The following is a 17,963-nucleotide window of genomic DNA, read 5'->3' on the forward strand; positions in this document are numbered from 1 at the left end:
GTTCGCACAACTATATCCACTTGAATTGACGCGCCACAACACAGATCCCACCCATCAGCGCAGTGGCGCCGGTGCAGACAACCAGCGTACCGTAGCCACTTCCATAGGCACCATATGCATGTCCGCGCCAGTTGTCTGCTTTGAGGAGAGCCTCGCTTAGCGGACCACTGGCGACATTGCCGATTCCACGGCCAGTCTCCATGAATGGGAAGATGACCGTTGCGTCTGCGGTGGGGTTGGCGCGTTGTACTTCGTTGGAAACACCCGCCCACGTAGACGAAAAACCGCCCGCGAGGAGGCCGTATGCAATGCAGAATATGTATAATGGCGCGATGGAGGTGGCAAAGCCCCAAAGGAAAAAGACGGCTAGGACGGTGCCGACAGTCGAGATCAAGATACATGTTGTGATATGATACCGGTCTGAAAGGAATCCCATGCACACGGAGCCGAATACAGTGGTCAGGTTAACCAGGGTCACGGTGAGCGAAGACATAAAGTCATTGGCTCCGAGGCTGCGCGCGAATGTGGGGAGGTAGACTGTCGGCAAGAAGAATCCAACTGCTTCCAGGGTGTTTCCAAGCTGGTAAACGATAAAAGTCTTGTCGTACAAGAAATGGAAGTTAAGCCTGTGGTACGCAACCTCAGTCATGGGGATTCTAGGTCGGTGGAAGTAGAGAAAAGGCGCGGCGAGAATGAATAGAGTCACTGCTGAGATGCGGAGTGTTGCTTCTATTCCATACTGGTCAAGTAGCCATTGTATAGCGAGTGGGAAAATGATACCCGATATACCGGACCCTGCCTGAGAACATAGTTAGCTTTATTCAGTATAGAATGATTGCAACGCAATAAATCACTCACCCAGACAATTCCAAATGCAAGGCCTTTTCGCTTGGCAAACCACTCTGACATGAACAAGATTGTGGGGGTGTATGCTAAGCAACCACCAGTGCCAAAGCCAATTCCCTGTGACAAGATGAGGTGCGTCACATTGGTGGAAAATGAGCTCATTGCCAAAGAGAAGCACATAATGCAAACGCCAGCTGTGGATACCCAACGAGCAAATGAAGGCACCAAAATCATGAAAATGATTGCCGCTGGAGCGAGGAGATACGCGATGCCCTACATCACGTATTAATTACATCCAATGCCATCCGCAATTCCTTGACGACTCACCATAGCACAAGTTCCAATAACAGCAATATGCCCCGACCCTTCAAATGGCGGATGTGAACTGTAGTAGTCCTGGAAGACTCCAAATGCAAAAGCGTAACCTGCTAATTTATCAATTCCCATCCAAAACATGCAATAGCATCAGCTCACATACCCCATACTAAAGACTCAAGCATTGCAGAAGCTATAAGAAATAGCCATGCTTGTGTACCTCCATCAACAGGAGGTAACTTCTCGTCATCCGTGATAATCCTGCTGTCAGACTGTTGATCTGATGGAAGAAAGCCTGAACTCCGACTAGTGAAACTGGGAGGATAGTCCTTGGCTTCCATGATGCTCAGTTTCCCGGACAATTAGTAGGAAGATGTCTCAGTTGAAAATGTAGTGTGTCGAAAAACACGGTCGAACCTCTCTTGAAGAAGGGGTCTGTCGCAGGCGATGATTCAAAAATAAAGCTAGGGCAGGAGCTTGCAGGAAAAATAAGCTAATCAGAGCTATCGGCATGACGAAATAAATTTTTTTCTGACAAGATTCCTTCCAATAAGCTAGTGCAAGGCACATACCTGGAATCCAGGCGGACTCTGGTCCCAACAATGTGATCCTAACTCCTTAGAGGTGCCATTTCAGTAATGTTTCGCAGGTCATGCGTGCAATAGTATCTCATTGGTGAGACTGTGATCTTATTTCGATGGATTGCAGGCGTCAATGTTGAACTGAAAGTGCACCTCATATATGAGGTTCATGCTGCCCGTGGTCCATCATGACGAAACCACTTCATTTTCTCTAGCTTACACTGCCGATCGGCAGCGGTATCTACTCCAGCAATGATTCAGAAAAATACCGACAGCCTTGTCAAGGCTTGACCAGTTTTGCGGGTGCACGAACCGCCCCGCTCGGGGGATTAACTAGGAAATGGAATGTTGATCGGGCTACTGCATAGCAGAACTGGTGCTCTCGGAGACTTATCTGCTGATAACCCGGTATTATTGGCAGAGGCAAGTCCCAAAGGGGAATATCTCATGCCCGAAGGGTGAGAGAATCGTGCCCTTGGTGGTTGAAGCTCAAGCAAGCCCATAGAGCAGGTGTAGGGCGTCATGTTGAAATTTGGAATGGATTTTGAGCTCCCTTATCTGTGAATGCAGATATTTCAATTAGGTTTTTTTGGTAAGACTTTTCCTCGGTAATGTCACAGGGCCTGGGGAGTTGCTCTCTGTAAGAGGGGAGCTGTTCACAAGTACATTCTTGTCAGTGGAGTTGTTGCAAGCTTAACCAGTCGGCCTACCGGACTATTCATCCACGGCCTTTGAGGCTTTCATGCTGTCATATTATTCAAGGACATATGCCCATCAATTCCTGGAACCCCTGCTGGCCACGGTCATGCATCGCCTGGGTCGGCGGATTCTTGTTTTATCCAATATCCTACATGAACACGCGTCAAATAATGACTGTACTACCGGAGAAAGAATACCCGGTTTGAATAACTGATGCTCTTTGGAAAAGGATGACTTGAGGGGATGCTCATGTCGTCCGGACGATGGCGAGTGATGGTTATTGCCTGATTGGGGGTGCTAAGTCATACCAAAATGGCCTTGGAGCCTTGTGGCCTTAGAAATGGGGAACGAATATCAAGTTTGTTCTGTTTGCATTTTCTATTCCAGCTCGCTCGTCACACGAACATGTTGGCCGTTATAAGATCAGATAGCTATATTGCAGGACCGTACAACTCTGGCTCGCTCAGCAGCTTGCACCGCTTGGGATGTTGGAACAAGAGCCACTTGTCTTTCCACCGGTGACACTGACACCTTTCCACGTCCAGTTAGAGCATGCACCTTTGGCGCAGAGAATATAAATGTTCGTCGCGCTGCTTTTCACGGTGCCTGTCACGCCATCCAGAGTTAGACCGGTAATTGGCACGCCATCCGTGGGGGTTCCAGTGGGACTGCCGTTCTCATAGTCTTGCTCGAGCACAATGCCGTACTTTGCGATCCCGGAAAGCGTAATGCCCTTGTAAGTGACGTTGTTGACGGAGCCAGTTGCTCCATAGACTGTCTTGATTCGCACACCTGTTTGGGTTAGTGTTAGTGAGGTTGACAATTTTTTCAGCACTCGCCTCTTATGTTCACATACCATTGTCAGAGTCCTTGATGACCGAGTTTTCGATGTGCACGTTGTCAACTATGTTGTCACTTCGCCCTCCGACAGATCCAATGGAAAGTCCATGACCTCCCGAGCAGAGACCTCCGGTGAAAGTGATATCCTAGTCCACATTAGCGACTGATCTATTTTATTGTGTGTTGTAGTCAATACCGTTCCAGAATTAACCGCCAGACAATCGTCCTGATTGTAGACAGTTGCGCCAGTGATAGTGATACCCGAGCTTGATCCCACATCAAAGGCATCGGTGTTGTGACCACCCTTGACATCGCCGTCGCTGTTATCAATGGTGATTCCACTCAAGGTGAGATCCTTTGCTCCATTAATACTAAAAACCTGGACTGGAGAGTTGATGATCTTGATATCACTGATGGTGGAAGAAAACATTTTATGAGCATAGAAGAACTTAGGCTTCGTCTTGCCACCGTTCGAGCCCTTTCCATCCCACCAGCGACTCCCGTCTCCATTCAGAGTCGCTCCCGATGCACCTTTGACCGTAACGTCCGTTCCGGAGACTGAGACAAGAGGACCCGACCACTCTTTGTAGCCGAAGGTTGTTTCGCCCTCAAAAATGACCTAAATGAGAAATTGTGTTGGCAGCGTCCTTCGTACAGGGATGTAGGTCACCCTACTGTTGTTCCATCATTCAGGCCGGTCAGGTCCAAGGTAGTCCCCGACGGGACCGCCACTGCGGAGAGTACAATGGTAGAACAGGCGGTCTTCGACTTGCTAGCTGAGGAAGCACCATTGGATCCGGAGAAGGTGCAAGTGGTCGCTCTCTCTTCCAACTTTGCTGGCGCCGTCACCTGGGGTGCCGCTGGCTCTGGGAGAGCATTTGCAATGGCTCCCAGAAGGCTAAGAATGTACAGGCTTTTGCCTACAATCATAATGAACCACAATGGTCTTGGTGAATCGATACTCAGGGTAAAAAAGCTCAATGCAAAATGTGATAGTCTGCACAAGCAGCCCACGGTTCATTTTATACTTTTCATCTTCAGCCTTATACCTCCTCCCGCTTTGCCTCTTCAGGAGACCCTGCCAAGCCGCTCCTAATTCAGTGAGGACATCGGTCCGTCCCAGACCCTGCATAAACTCGTTCATATTTCAGGTCCATGTTTCGATTTTGAATGGAGGAGCATCGCTGGCCCAGGAACAGAAGCAATTGCCACGAATCGGGAGCGGCTGGAACCCCATTGCGCGATTTCATTCGTGGACAAACAAGCGAAATTAAGCTTCCTGTCGGACGCCACGGTGCATCACCCGCGTGGGATGCCATATTTCCCCGGATATTAGCTGACTTGATACACAATGCTGTCAGCCAGCGCAATTTATCCGTGAATGTGGAGTGGACCCTGGGGTACATGTATACTTGTTCCTCGGGTTTACCCCTTTCGAGATATGATTGCAGCGGCATAAGCGTGGATTGTAGAATAATTGAAGACTAACGCTGTATTTTCAGTTTGAACAATGTTTGATCACCTCAGGATCTCTCTTACACGGTCACTGAGTGGTGGATTGGAAAATTCGCGGTCCGCTCCAGTGTTCTGACCAGATATACATATATAGCAAACACAGATCAAACGAACACCAAGCCTTAATTTTCCCTGCTATTCAATTTTCTCATTCTACCATTTGGACATATGAGGAATTTAGCATAACCGTTTTAAAAAGGTTAATCGATGAGTTCAATCTAAATCGAGTGCCAAATTATTGTGTGCCATTGTAAACATGCTAACTGTCGGAGCGGGCTTCTTATAGCGTAGAGGAATTTTTAAATTCCAGATACCTATCCCAGGCGGTTTGAATGGTATAATGGTGCTGATGTATTTACCACCGACTTGTATTTTTCTGAATGTCAATGCTATGTATAAGTGCGAGATCAGAAGAAAAGGTCGGATAAATGCAGTACCGACACGAGGCCGGATCCTAGACATGAATACCTCCTAGACCCAGGTTGACCCCAAAGACTCAATGCGTGGTCGTACAGAATACAATGATAAACGGCGTATAGCGTTTAGTGTTCATACTTGTCAACTCCGAGTCCACGGCCAGCTAAAATGGCGTCGGTGGAATTCCTAACTAATTAGCATGGTGGCAAGTAATGTTGGAACCCACTGTGACGATTGACCACAAATATGCAGATGCAGATGTAAAATACCTCGATCGATGTGATTAGACATTCTGTATTTGCCATTGAACCTTGGTTACAGTTCTGGGCCCGGCAATGACATAAAGCTGCAAGTGCCGATCCACAAAATTTTGAGGACCCAAAATCCAGTTTTTTCTTTTCACTTGGTGTAGGCTCGCACATTGTTAGGGATCGCCACGACCCGCTGATAATGAACTATGAATGTCTTTTCCACAGAGCCTAGGAGTTATCGAGAAATGTCAAAATTCAATCAATACAGAATACAAAATACAGACTACGAATACTCCACCAGCCGCGGCCCGCGGTCGCCGAAAGCCAAGTATAAGGAGGCTCGGCTTGCCGAAAAGGTATCCGATCGGACTCCACTCGTCACGCAAGCATCAGATGTTTCTTATAGGACCCAAATTATACAGACCTTTCACAGTTTGGTATTTTACTCCTTTTAAAAAGCTTCCTCCTCCCCCCGACCATGAGTTTATTCCCGCTAGAGTTTCCCCCATGGCAAAGGATACGGAAAGCGATGCTGTCAAAGCAGCGCTCCCACGCCGGATACCACACTGGCGGATCTTAACAGACCAGGGCGTGGTGACCCCTGAGATCATCGACTATCCATACGTTGGTTCCGGCACAGAAGAAGACCCTTATATCGTCGAATGGATCCCCGACGACCCGCGCAATCCTATGGAGTTCAACACGACTCTGAAATGGATGTATACCGTCACCGTCGCTTTTGCCACATTCGCCGTATCACTATCATCATCTGCTTATGCCGGTAGTATCAATGAAGTGGTCATCGATCTCGATACGAGCGAGGAAGTGGCTACTCTGGGAGTCTCAATGTTCGTGATTGGATTTGCTGTCGGGCCCTTGCTTTGGGCGCCACTCTGTGAACTCATCGGTCGCCAAATTGTCTTTCTGATAACTTTTCTTGCGCTTTCAGTCTTCTGTGCGGGTGCAGCAGGCTCGCAGAACATCTGGACCTTGATTATTCTCCGCTTTTTCGCTGGTTCCTTCGGCTCATCGCCTCTCACAAATGCCGGCGGTGTCATTGCTGATATCTTCACCGCTGAACATCGAGGTCTAGCGACAAGCTTGTTCGCTGGTGCCCCGTTCCTAGGTCCAACAATGGGACCCGTGATCGGAGGGTTCCTAGGTGAAAATGCCGGCTGGCAATGGGTCCAAGGATTCCTGGCGGTATTCACCGGCCTGATCTGGATGGTTGAGAGCCTCCTAATCCCGGAAACATATGCCCCAGTACTCCTAGCCAAACGGGCGCAAAGACTATCTGCCCTCACAGGCAAAGTCTACCGCAGCAAAGCCGAGATTGAGCGCGGCCGAGTATCACCGCGAGACGCATTCACGACAGCCCTCGGACGCCCATGGATCCTCCTATTTTCAGAACCCATCGTCCTCCTCTTATCCCTCTACATGGCTATCGTCTATGGCACGCTATACATGCTCTTCGACGCATTCCCAATCATCTTCCAAGAAATCCGAGGCTGGAGTGAAGGAGTCGGAAGTCTCCCCTTCCTAGCCGTAATGATTGGAATGATGGCCGCGGTGGGCGTAAACATGTACGACAACAAACGCTACGTGAAAATCCATAAAGCACACAACGGCTTCGCACCACCCGAAGCACGCCTCCCACCCACAATGTGGGGAGGTCTCGCCATTCCCATCGGGCTATTCTGGTTCGCATGGACGAATTCCGCATCCATACCGTGGATTGTATGTGTGCTTGCAACCGCGCCGTTTGGATTTGGAATGGTGTTCGTCTTCTTGGGAATCATGAACTATCTCATTGATGCGTACACCATCTATGCTGCTTCTGTGCTCGCCGCCAACTCGATTATTCGGTCGTGTTTTGGTGCTGGGTTCCCGCTTTTTACGACGTATATGTATCACAATCTTGGGATACACTGGGCGTCGTGTGTGCCTGCATTTTTGGCGCTTGCTTGTTGTCCGTTTCCTTTTATCTTTTATCGTTATGGTCCTGCTATTCGTCGGAAGTGCAAGTATGCGGCTGAGGCTGATGACTTCATGCGTACTTTGGCGAGGAAGGCGAATGTGAAGGGTGATGGTGACAATGATGAGAAGAAAGATGAGATTGTGGCCGAGGCTGTTGTGGATGGGACTCAGGCTCCAGAGGCGATGGCTGATGCTGATGCTGCGTCGCTCACTTCTCAGTCGTCTTTGGAGCGGACTGGGACTTACGAGGCTAATCCTTATGATATTGACCGCGTGAACACTCGCAACTCTGCTATCACTCGGCGGTCGCAGTCGGGCAATGGCTGGAAATTGTTTGGGCGCAAGTGAGAACACCATTTTTCATCGTGATTGATGAACTGAGTTGCGGATAAAAAACTATTTGATCGCCCTCCTTTGCTGGAGATTTGAAAGGGCACAGACATGAACTTGTCTTTTTTATAATACCCCAGCCATATACTATGTACATAACAATTACAGATAATCATTTGATAAGCATATTGATTCATGGGTCATTATCATTGAACTTATATAAAGTCATCATCACAAACCACCTCTTCCAGCTATCAACAAGCCAGCCTAAAAGTCCGCCGCATCAGGCAACCTCTCAGGGGTATCATCCCGGAAGCTATTAGTGATCAATCCACCGAAAGAAGGCGACCAATCAACACGAGGCGAAAGACTCTCAAGCCCCCAAAGCTCCTGCACAAACTTAATAATAGAAGTATGAGTAAAGTCATTGCCCGAACCAGGCGCATGCTGAACAACACCCTTAGCAACCCAAGGCGAGATCAAAACCGTCGGCACGCGAACTCCCAACCGATCAAAGTGGAACGTATACTGCTCGCCGTCTCGGGCAGCTTCAGTATAAGTCAAGCTATCGCCAGCGGGAACATCTGTGGGCGGCGAGACGTGGTCTGCAAAACCACCGTGTTCGTCGAAGGTTAGGATGAATAGGGTCTCGTTCCACTGCGGGGAGTTGCGGACAGCTTCGTAGATGCCCTTGACGAAGTTCTCGCCCATGTTAATTGGGGAGGGCGGGTGCATGGACATGTAGTTGCAGCATTCTGGGTTGATCCAGGTGAACTGGGGAAGGTTTCCTGCTTTGGCGTCTGTGTAGAATTGGTCGATTGGGAGGATGTTGTCCTTTGCGTTCTTTGCTGTCCAGTCGTAGAAGAGGGCATCGGGTAAGAAGGCTGGGCTGGACTGTGTTGAGTTTTCGTAGTTCTTCCATGTGATGCCCTTTTCTGAGAGCTGTTCGAAGATGGACTTTTGAGGCAGGGCGGAGTTGAGGAAATCGTCGTCGTTTTTGCCGTGTCCGTGGGATGTGCCTGAGGTTAGATAGGCACGGTTGGGGTTTGTTGGGCCTGGGACGGCGGCGAACCAGCGGTCGAAGAGGACGTAGTTTTGTGCGAGGGAGTTGAAGACTGGGATGTGGTCCGGTGTGAAGTAGTTGATTGCTTCTGCTGCCCGGGCCAGGTCATCCTTGGGGTAGGAGGCGCGCTGCTCGCTGATGAACCCGTTCATGCCGGGCTGGGCCCCTGAAACGGGGTGATAGGTGCCGAATACTTGCATGTTACCACCTGAGATGCTGTGGTTGGGGTCATCGGATGCGATATTCTTCGCAATAGGGTTGGCGCAGACTTGGGGAGAGTCTGGCAAAGAAACATTGGCTGGGTTACAGTATTGAGGGTTCTGCGGGCCATCGATGCTAGGATCATAGTCCAGACCGCCAGCGAAGTGGTCAAAGGAGAGATTTTCTTGCACCAAGACGACAATGTTCTTGATATTGCTGGAACCCGACGAGGCGGGCAGAGCCGCGGCGCCGAGACTTAGGGCTGTGAGCAACAAAGAACGCGCCATGTTTGAGTTGGAAAATTTAGAATCAAGGAATCGGCCATTATAAGTATTTCGCTTCCCCTGCAGCTACCCCCAGCATCCTCTCAGATGCTCCTTTGGCCGCATGTGCTGCATGGTCCAACTACAATATGCAAGAGCAGCACGCTGTCGATCATCAACAGCCCTGGATCCCCCGCGTCGGTGCATGGGCCGCGGGCTAATTTTTATTGGCCGAACGACCCCCCTGTCTCCGAGCCACGATTTTAGGAAGATCAGATGTTCTTATCTTCTTCTTCTTACTGAGTAGAAATGAACATCTGATGTTTGTGAAATGTTCAGAGGGGGTGGTCGAAAACACCCCGTGTTCCGTGCTTGATTTGCAGCATTAGCCGTCTTAGATTCATGAAAATTTCTACGCCTTCCAAGGTTTGCTTGATGCAGCTTGTACGGTGAGTGGGTAAGACCAGCATTGGCTCAGGCCAGGGTCCATTTAATCCTCTTGGCTGAACCAGGTTTTGCCCTTCGGACTTTCGAGGTACTTCACATCACAAAAATTCACCGACATACAGTTCAGTAGTTTCAGACAATACGTCATAATCCGGGTCCCCTAACTTATCTGTTGCAACCGAAAACATTTCCCCGCATGACTTTGTATGCTTCTTGGTTAGTATATCGCTGGCATGAAGCGCTGTCAAGGAATATCTATACTGTGATCATGATTTCCAAGAGATGATCTGGTCCGATGACTGCTGAACTTCCTTTTGAAATTCGTCTGAATACCACCCTCGGGGCTAAGCGATCCATTTTATATGTCATCAGATCACAACCCTCGTGGCCGAAGTCGGGTTGACTCGGTGAGCGGGGAAAGTCCATATGAAGTTTAGACGGTCGCGGGGTATTTTATAGGGAAGGTCATCGGATCAAATTCATGTTTGGGGTTCTTTGAACTGCGCTGAATTCAGCCTCGGAGAAAACAGGTGAAAAGTTCTTCTAAGTGGTCTACCAAATAACGATGCCTAACGGGCGAAGTAAGATGTCAGATTATAAACATCCCGAGCCTATGGCCTCACTAAACGAACGGACCAATAAGATCTTCGGAAAAACTAGGCTGCTTTTTTAACTATTATAGAAGACATCAGTTGGTTGAATTCAATCAATCAGCTCGTTCACTCTTGGCCCCCAATCTTGGCTGGATTTGATTCCATCTCACCCTATGCATGGACTTGAGATCGCCGTCAGTTTGATTGGTCGGTAGTACTTCAGAAATTGTGAAGTATACGATTCGCAAAAATAGAATCGAATCATCGAGTTGGGGATATATAAATCCAGCGCAGAATGGCCTCTAAAGAAGGAACATCCTCAACTCACTCTTCAGAGCTATTCGATCATGGCCCCGACCGCGACTACCTTGCCAGCGTCGGCTACTGCCACCTCCATAGCATCTGCAACCTGTATTAGCGTTGCTCCTGGAAAAGATGGATACCTTCCACCAGAGTCTTGCGATGCCCTTCTCTACTATATTCCATCTTTCGCGGCCGCCATCTTATTCTGTGTCCTATATGGGCTGACTACCATCATGCACACCGTCCAAGCATTCATCTACAAAAAGGTTCACTCGAGTCCCGTCAAAACATCACCGGGACGATAGCTGACTTTCCTGTAAGCCATACGCCTGGGTAATAAGCATGGGTTCAGCCTGGGAGCTAGTAGCGTTTATCTTTCGAGCCCTTCAAACACGGCACCAGAACAATGAAAACTATGCTACCATTTTCACCATCTTCTTCCTACTAGCACCGATCTGTGAGAACTATACCCCGGTCCCAATCACCCATCACTCTATATATTCTAACATAGCCCGCCCTAGGGATCAACGCCTTCATATACATGACCCTCGGCCGCATGATTTACTTCTACCTCCCCCAACGCAAGCTAGCAGGCATCTCCGCCCAACGCTACGGCATAATATTCGTCACCCTGGACATAATCGCCTTCCTAGTCCAGCTGGCAGGTGCCTCACTAACAACCAATACCGACACAGAAACAAAAACCGTCCTGCTAGGTTTGCACATCTACATGGGCGGCATTGGCATGCAGGAATTCTTCATCCTTTGCTTTTTGGGGTTAACGATCCAATTACATGGAATCATACTTCGTATGGAGAGAGATGGGGTGCTCGGTTTGGAGAAGCTTCAGCAAGGTCCGTTTTCCTGGCGGTGGTTGTTCTATTCGGTTTATTTTGCGCTGGGGATGATCACTGTAAGCGTACTGGGAACTTTGTCTCTATGTATCAGACCGAATTCTAACTTTCACTTTCTTTTGCATATTCGAATCATCTTTCGCATTGGACAGTATGCCCAGGGAACATCGACCAAAAACCCGGTCCTCACGCATGAGGAGTATGAATACGTGTTTGATGCCGTGCCCATGTTGTTCGGATTGATAGCCTTGAACATATTTCACCCCGGTCGCATTCTTCAGGGGCCGGACTCGAGCTTCCCGAAGAAAAGTCGAGCGGAGAAGAAAGAGCTGAAGGCACAGAAAAAGGCAATTAAAATGGAGAAGAAGATGGAGAAGAAGAGGCTGAAGCAGAATGCTCGTTCGCCGATCGAGTCGGAAAACGAGCAATTCAATGAGCCACTAGATGAACGGGCTCATGTGCCGGAGAACGCTGGTTCGGGGCGATTCTACAATGTCTGATGGGATATGATGAGTGGTTAGCATAGATGGGTGCGCTTAGATGGTTAAATGGCAATTTGGGTATATTTTATGCCTGAGAGTTCAGGCCACAAAACGACACTCTCTTCCCAATCGAGTAATCTGAAGCGCACACCGCGAGGCGTTGCCAAATGAAGGAGTTCTGCACTCTCCCCACCCTCGTGCATTTTTCCGAGGTCCATTCGCCGTATTTTCTTAGTCAATGCCAAGGCTTCATGTAAGGTCGCAAGTGGGTGCATGATGGACAAATATGAGCCAAGTGCTCCTTAGCATGAAAGAAAAACCACTGTCTACATACTGCCTAGTCTGCAAAGTAACTTAGCTCTCATACGCAACGCATTAGATCTGAAGATAAATAAAAGTTCTCAAAAACATCAATTTTAAACAGAGATGTACAAGAATATGCAAAATATATATACGTATCCAGCTCGAACATAACAAGCCAGCATGCTCATACCCAGCCCAATCTATAGCTATTACCAAAGACACCAAACATGAAACGATCACAAAATCAAAGCTCAACAAACTCACCCCGAAGCAGCTCATCAGCCTTAATCTGCTCCAGATAACCTGCAACCTTAGTAGTCATCGTCTCAATCTCATACCCAAAGAACTTGTACGCAGCCTTACCCGGCAAACTGTGACCGAAGCGTGTGATATGGATGCCCGCATCTGCATACCGCTCCCATCCGTTAGGAGCATAGGGCTCAATAACGACAGCGGGGATACTGCGGTGTCGGCGCAGGGTATCACGCTTGTACTGGAGAGACTGCTTCTCAAACAGGCGCTGACAAGGGAAGCTGATAACACGGGCTGTGATACCCTTCTGTGCCTTGAGTTGCTCGGCAACTTCCAATGCGAAGGAAAGCTCGGCGCCGACACCGATGAGAGTGACCGAAGCTGACTCGTCCTCTGACAGGACATATGCGCCAAGGGCGACGCCGTCGCGGCGGGTTTGGGAGAGCTGAGGTAGAGTCTGACGGGAGGTAGAGATAATACTGGGGGTATTCTTAGCTCCGATGGCGGCGAGCCATGCGCCGGCTGTTTCTTCGCTGTCACCGGGGCGGATATAGAGCAGGTTTGGCATGGCGCGGTAGAGGTTGGCTAGCTCGATTGGCTGGTGGGTTGGTCCGTCTTCGCCCATGCCGATTGAGTCGTGTGTGGCGACGTGGATGATCTGGAGGTGTTGGAGGGCGCCCATGCGCACTGCCGGGGCGGCGTATAGGTAGAACATGAAGAAGGTGGAGGTTACTGGGATGATGGTGTTGGGGGAGTATGCTGCCAGACCGTTTGAGACGGCGGCCATGGCATGCTCGCGCACACCATAGTGGATATAGCGGCCGGTATAGTTGCCGTTGATGCCGCAGTTCGTACGGAGGTCGGGCTATAGATATGTCGTAAGTAAGAGTCTCGGTATAGCAATATCAGCTTCCACACTTACATGCTGGAAGTCGACCTTGCCAGGCCAGATCATGTTCACTGATGGCGAGAGATCTGCAGTGCCGACCATGAAAGAATTCACATCTTTAGCGATAGGGTTGAAAACCAGACCGGACGCAGCACGAGTAGCAGTGGGCTTGTCTGGGAAGCTGGCTGGGATCTTCTCCTGCCAGTTCGCAGGAAGCTCGCCACGAACACGAGACTGGAACTCAGCTCCAAGTTCGGGATACTGAGCAGAGTAGTCTTTTACCAGCTGGTCCCATTCCTGGACCCATTGCTCTCCACGCTCGGGCAGGCCTTGGAAGAACCGGCGCACAGTGTCACCAATGACAAAGTGCTCCTCCGGGTCGAAGCCATACGCAGTCTTCATATCGACAATGCTCTTGGCACCGAAGGCAGCACCGTGAGCGGTAGCAGTACCAGCGACGCTGCTGTGCAGGCCGATAACAGTCTTGACATTGATGAAAGTGGGCTTATCGGTAGATGCACGAGCCTGCTCAAGCGCACTAACAATACCCTCGATATCGAAACATCCGTCAGTGACATCAATGACGTTCCACCCGCAAGCGCGCATTTTCGCGTTCACATCCTCAGTGTTGGTGAGGTCGACAGAACCATCGCATGTGATCTGGTTGTTATCATAGATGACGGTGAGGTTGTTCAGGCGGAAGTGTCCGGCCAAAGAGATAGCTTCGAGACCAACACCCTCCTGCAAACAGGCATCACCGATCATACACCAGGTGTGGTTGTTCACCACGTCGAACCCGGGCCGGTTGTAGGTTGCCGCGAGGTTCTTGGTTGCCATAGCGAGTCCGACGGCGTTTGCGATACCTTGGCCAAGGGGTCCAGTTGTGACTTCGATCCCCTCGTGTTCGATCTCTGGGTGTCCGGGGCATAACGCATCTACGCGGTCTGAGTGATAGGACTTGAGCTGATCGAAGGTCATGGCCTTGTAGCCGGTAAGGTGGAGGAAGGAGTACTGGAAGAGGCAAGTGTGTCCTATACTTGTGTGAGTTTATTTCACCCGAGTCCGCATTGTTCAAGCTCACCGTTGGATAAGACGAAGCGATCACGATTAAAGAAGCCCGGAGTATGGGGTGCGTAGTGCATCACATACTTCCACAGCGAAACACCGATCGCCGCCATACCAATGGCACCACTAGAGTCGCATTAGTTTTACAAATGATTATGATCAATTCCGAGAGTCATACCCAGGATGTCCGCCATTAAACTGCTGGCAAAGGTCGGCAATCAGCAACCGGAATGTCTTGAGCACCAAGTCATGGTCCTTGGATAGCTTCTGCACCAAAGGCAAGGCCGACTTGTGGTTGATGCCATTCTGGATTTCGACAGTCATGATGTATAGAGCGAATGTGCAATGCGAATCTTTGAAATCCAAAGCTGCAGGGGAGCTTCTTCAAATAATGCACGCGGTGATGCTTAATATTTCCTAATCGGGTTATAGTCAGCCCCGCCCAACAGGACATCTTTCGCCCCTCAACGCATCGGAGTTGTCTTTGAGATTTCGGGATGAATCAGACCAGTTGCGAATGCGTCATTTTGATTATCGAGATTTTAACTGTCGCGACCTGGTGTTTAGACGCTACTTTTCAATATTATGAGGGTCCGGCGACTTAGGGTTTCGTGATACCGAAGTATACCTACCTATACCTATAGATGGCTACCTTCAATATAAGTGAAATGTCCAGTGTAAGAGCTGCATGATTCCCCTACCCCGAAGTTCCCTCTACTATGTAAGCACTTCACTAAATTCCCGATCCCCCGCGACCCCCGACTGTCGCCAACTCCACAAAACGGGGGGACCCACAAAACAGAACGGGTATATCGAGCCACAACCTACTGAATCAAGTGGCCATTAACACTTAAGAGCAGCCCTTCCTCTTTCTGTAACTTTTGTCAATAAAAATGGCTCCCTCAGTACTCGTCGATCAGAACAACTTGGTGGCAGCACCAACAAAGTCACAAGTGAGCGATCGCGTCGCCATCAAGGCCTCACACCCAAATCCCTCACTGCAAGTAACAGCCGATCACAAGCTGAAAGCAGTCGAAGCACCCATCTACGCCCCCAGGGCAGGCGAGGCCCTAGTTCACATCAAAGCGACCGGAATTTGCGGTTCAGATATTCATTTCTGGAAGACTGGGCGTATTGGCTCGTTAGTGTTCGAAGGCGACTGCATCATTGGCCATGAAGCCTCAGGAATTGTACTGCAATGCGGCGAGGGCGTCACCCACTTAAAGCCTGGTATGTATATCCAATGGCAATATTGCGCGTGGGAACGCTCGCGCTAATATACTTCGAATAGGCGACAGAGTGGCTGTCGAACCTGGCGTTCCATGTGAACACTGCTTCCTCTGCGACGACGGACGGTACAACCTGTGCGAAGACGTCCAGTTTGCCGGCGTTTACCCATACGAAGGCACGATGCAGCGGTATAAGAACCACCCAGCGAAATGGCTGCATAAGCTACCCGACAACGTGACTTTCGCCGAAGGCGCTCTCCTCGAGCCCTTGTCTGTCGTCATGAACGGAATCACATCAGCCGGTCTGTCACTTGGTCGGGGCGTGGTGGTCTGCGGAGCTGGTCCTATCGGGTTAATTGCGTTGGTTGCTGCGCGCGCCTCGGGAGCTCATCCCATTGTTGTCACCGACCTCGAACCTGCTCGGTTGGCTTTTGCTAAGGAGTTTGTTCCTTCTTGTATTACTTACCAGGTTGATCGCACGAAAGATGCGCAGGGAAATGCGCAGGCTATTCGCGCGCTCTTTGGGTCTCGGGAGTATGTTGCGCCGGAGACTGTGCTTGAATGTACGGGTGTCGAGAGCAGTGTGTGTACTGCTGCGTATACTGCACGCCGAGGAGGGACTGTTATGGTTATAGGTGTGGGCAAGGCTATTATGAATAACCTGCCATTTATGCATTTGTCCCTTGCCGAGGTGAGTTTTCTAATTCCCGTGTGAATTGTGCTCTTGTTGACTTTGATAGATTGATCTTCGCTTCATTAACCGCTACCGTGATACATGGCCTCCGGCCATTGCCTGTCTGAGTGGTGGTATTTTGGACTTGAAGATGCTTGTCTCCCATGTCTTCCCTCTTGAAAAGGCGCAGGATGCTTTGCATCTTTGCGCTGATACTAGCAACGGTAGTATCAAGGTTTTGATTGTGGACGAGGAGGAGGCCTCGCTATAGATATCCGCATTATAACACATTTGAATGATAGAAATGCAAGATTGACGAATGTATGCTCATCCATACTCGTATGTAATCGATAGGAAATACGTTGCTTCCGATAGGTGGGTTTGAGTTACGGTGGTGTCATAGTGAGATGACGAGTAGTGGTAGCTGGTGGCGATGATTTTTTTCCAAAGTAATGAAGTGTTTCATTTCACGTGGTAATAAGTGATTCCCGGACTGATATGAGAAGTCACGTTGGAGATTTAGCAATAGAAAAAAGGATCAATGATAATACAAGCCAGTTCAAACCAGGTGAGAACTATAGAAAGCGATGATTCTCCACAATCCCCGTTATGCCCCTAAAATGATGTCTGGCAGAAGATGGACTCAATAACGGGGATCGGTTCCTCGGAAGAGTGCGCGCCGGGGCTGAGGAACGTGTTGTGACCAGTGCACAGGGGGCCACTGTTATCTTGTTAACATTTTTTCCCCTTTGTTCGAGACCACGGACTTACGTGAAGAGGCGGCAAGGCCTTTTCAGGGAAATGGTGAGAACATCTCTGTATAATTCGTTAGCCTTGGTCTGCGTATGGTTGGTAGTTCGGCTTACTCTTCCTCGAGCTCATGGCATTCATTCAGTGGTACGTCAACACCGCGGCTCCTCTCCGCTGTCTCAATGCCAACCTGCGCGACTGTGTTAACAATAAACATCCAGTGTCCGGAGGCGAAGACTCATACAAGTGTTCTTTGGGGATCTTTTTTCGCGGCCGATACTGAGAGAAGCATCAAGCTCAGAAGCGATAGTTGTTTCAGGCCGTACATGATGGCACAGTTGATAGTCCAAGATCTCGTGGTACTAGATAGAAAAGAGAGATTGTTGATAATCTCAACCACTTTGAAGACACAGGCGAAATGACTGTTTATGCAAGGAGATGCCATCTGTCTTTTTTATCCCTTGCGTCAGTCCCTGTGAGTGCCAGGGGCCACCACAAACATCATTACACGGGCGCCCTTTCTAGGAGTGATCACCCTGGGATTGTGATCGGTATGCGATTGACTATTGATTGGGCTGCAGGTTGGCTGCAGTCGGTCCAGGTTGGACCTCCTGAATAGGATGTCGTAGGATTACATGTAAGTTAGGTGTCATTTATTACAGCAAGTGTATTATTATAGTATAAGAGGGAAAAATACAAGACTAAACATCGTAACTAAGTTATCTCATAGTGTATCATCATGCCTTAAGCAAACCCCGAAGTGCTTCTTTTTACTCGGCCCGTTGAGGTGCATTGACCGGAAGTTCATTGCGGAAAGGAGGATTG

General features: G+C 49.4%; 8 protein-coding genes across 8 annotated transcripts; 3 read left to right on the top strand and 5 right to left on the bottom strand.

The window, feature by feature from the left end:
- Nucleotides 1-10: 10 nt before the first annotated feature.
- Nucleotides 11-1,502, bottom strand: N7446_001566 (uncharacterized protein; the record flags this gene model as incomplete). The annotated part of the gene is made up of 4 exons (XM_058510315.1): nt 11-799; nt 859-1,119; nt 1,174-1,271; nt 1,325-1,502. The coding sequence occupies 4 exons, from the start codon at nt 1,500-1,502 to the stop codon at nt 11-13; spliced, it is 1,326 nt and encodes a 441-aa protein (XP_058375851.1).
- A 1,402-nt stretch (nt 1,503-2,904) lies between these two features.
- Nucleotides 2,905-4,211, bottom strand: N7446_001567 (glycoside hydrolase family 28 protein; the record flags this gene model as incomplete). The annotated part of the gene is made up of 4 exons (XM_058510316.1): nt 2,905-3,233; nt 3,298-3,427; nt 3,478-3,900; nt 3,957-4,211. 4 exons carry the CDS (start codon nt 4,209-4,211, stop codon nt 2,905-2,907), a joined length of 1,137 nt encoding a protein of 378 aa, XP_058375852.1.
- A 1,760-nt stretch (nt 4,212-5,971) lies between these two features.
- On the top strand, nt 5,972-7,789 carry N7446_001568 (MFS transporter; the record flags this gene model as incomplete). Its single annotated transcript, XM_058510317.1, has 1 exon — nt 5,972-7,789. One exon carries the CDS (start codon nt 5,972-5,974, stop codon nt 7,787-7,789), a length of 1,818 nt encoding a protein of 605 aa, XP_058375853.1.
- A 249-nt stretch (nt 7,790-8,038) lies between these two features.
- Nucleotides 8,039-9,322, bottom strand: N7446_001569 (putative phosphatidylglycerol specific phospholipase; the record flags this gene model as incomplete). Its single annotated transcript, XM_058510318.1, has 1 exon — nt 8,039-9,322. The coding sequence occupies one exon, from the start codon at nt 9,320-9,322 to the stop codon at nt 8,039-8,041; it is 1,284 nt and encodes a 427-aa protein (XP_058375854.1).
- A 1,363-nt stretch (nt 9,323-10,685) lies between these two features.
- On the top strand, nt 10,686-11,995 carry N7446_001570 (RTA1 domain-containing protein; the record flags this gene model as incomplete). The annotated part of the gene is made up of 3 exons (XM_058510319.1): nt 10,686-10,907; nt 10,963-11,098; nt 11,163-11,995. 3 exons carry the CDS (start codon nt 10,686-10,688, stop codon nt 11,993-11,995), a joined length of 1,191 nt encoding a protein of 396 aa, XP_058375855.1.
- A 529-nt stretch (nt 11,996-12,524) lies between these two features.
- N7446_001571 (transketolase family protein) lies at nt 12,525-14,810 on the bottom strand (the record flags this gene model as incomplete). Its single annotated transcript, XM_058510320.1, has 4 exons — nt 12,525-13,397; nt 13,455-14,452; nt 14,503-14,612; nt 14,665-14,810. 4 exons carry the CDS (start codon nt 14,808-14,810, stop codon nt 12,525-12,527), a joined length of 2,127 nt encoding a protein of 708 aa, XP_058375856.1.
- A 569-nt stretch (nt 14,811-15,379) lies between these two features.
- Nucleotides 15,380-16,659, top strand: N7446_001572 (NAD(P)-dependent alcohol dehydrogenase; the record flags this gene model as incomplete). The annotated part of the gene is made up of 3 exons (XM_058510321.1): nt 15,380-15,716; nt 15,778-16,406; nt 16,456-16,659. 3 exons carry the CDS (start codon nt 15,380-15,382, stop codon nt 16,657-16,659), a joined length of 1,170 nt encoding a protein of 389 aa, XP_058375857.1.
- Nucleotides 16,660-17,003: 344 nt separating this feature from the next.
- Nucleotides 17,004-17,466, bottom strand: N7446_001573 (uncharacterized protein; the record flags this gene model as incomplete). Its single annotated transcript, XM_058510322.1, has 4 exons — nt 17,004-17,109; nt 17,160-17,204; nt 17,255-17,328; nt 17,383-17,466. The coding sequence occupies 4 exons, from the start codon at nt 17,464-17,466 to the stop codon at nt 17,004-17,006; spliced, it is 309 nt and encodes a 102-aa protein (XP_058375858.1).
- Nucleotides 17,467-17,963: the final 497 nt, after the last annotated feature.

This window comes from Penicillium canescens (genome assembly GCF_028828765.1).
Source record: "Penicillium canescens strain IBT 15451 chromosome Unknown utg000002l_segment0_segment0, whole genome shotgun sequence".
Classification (NCBI taxonomy): domain Eukaryota; kingdom Fungi; phylum Ascomycota; class Eurotiomycetes; order Eurotiales; family Aspergillaceae; genus Penicillium; species Penicillium canescens.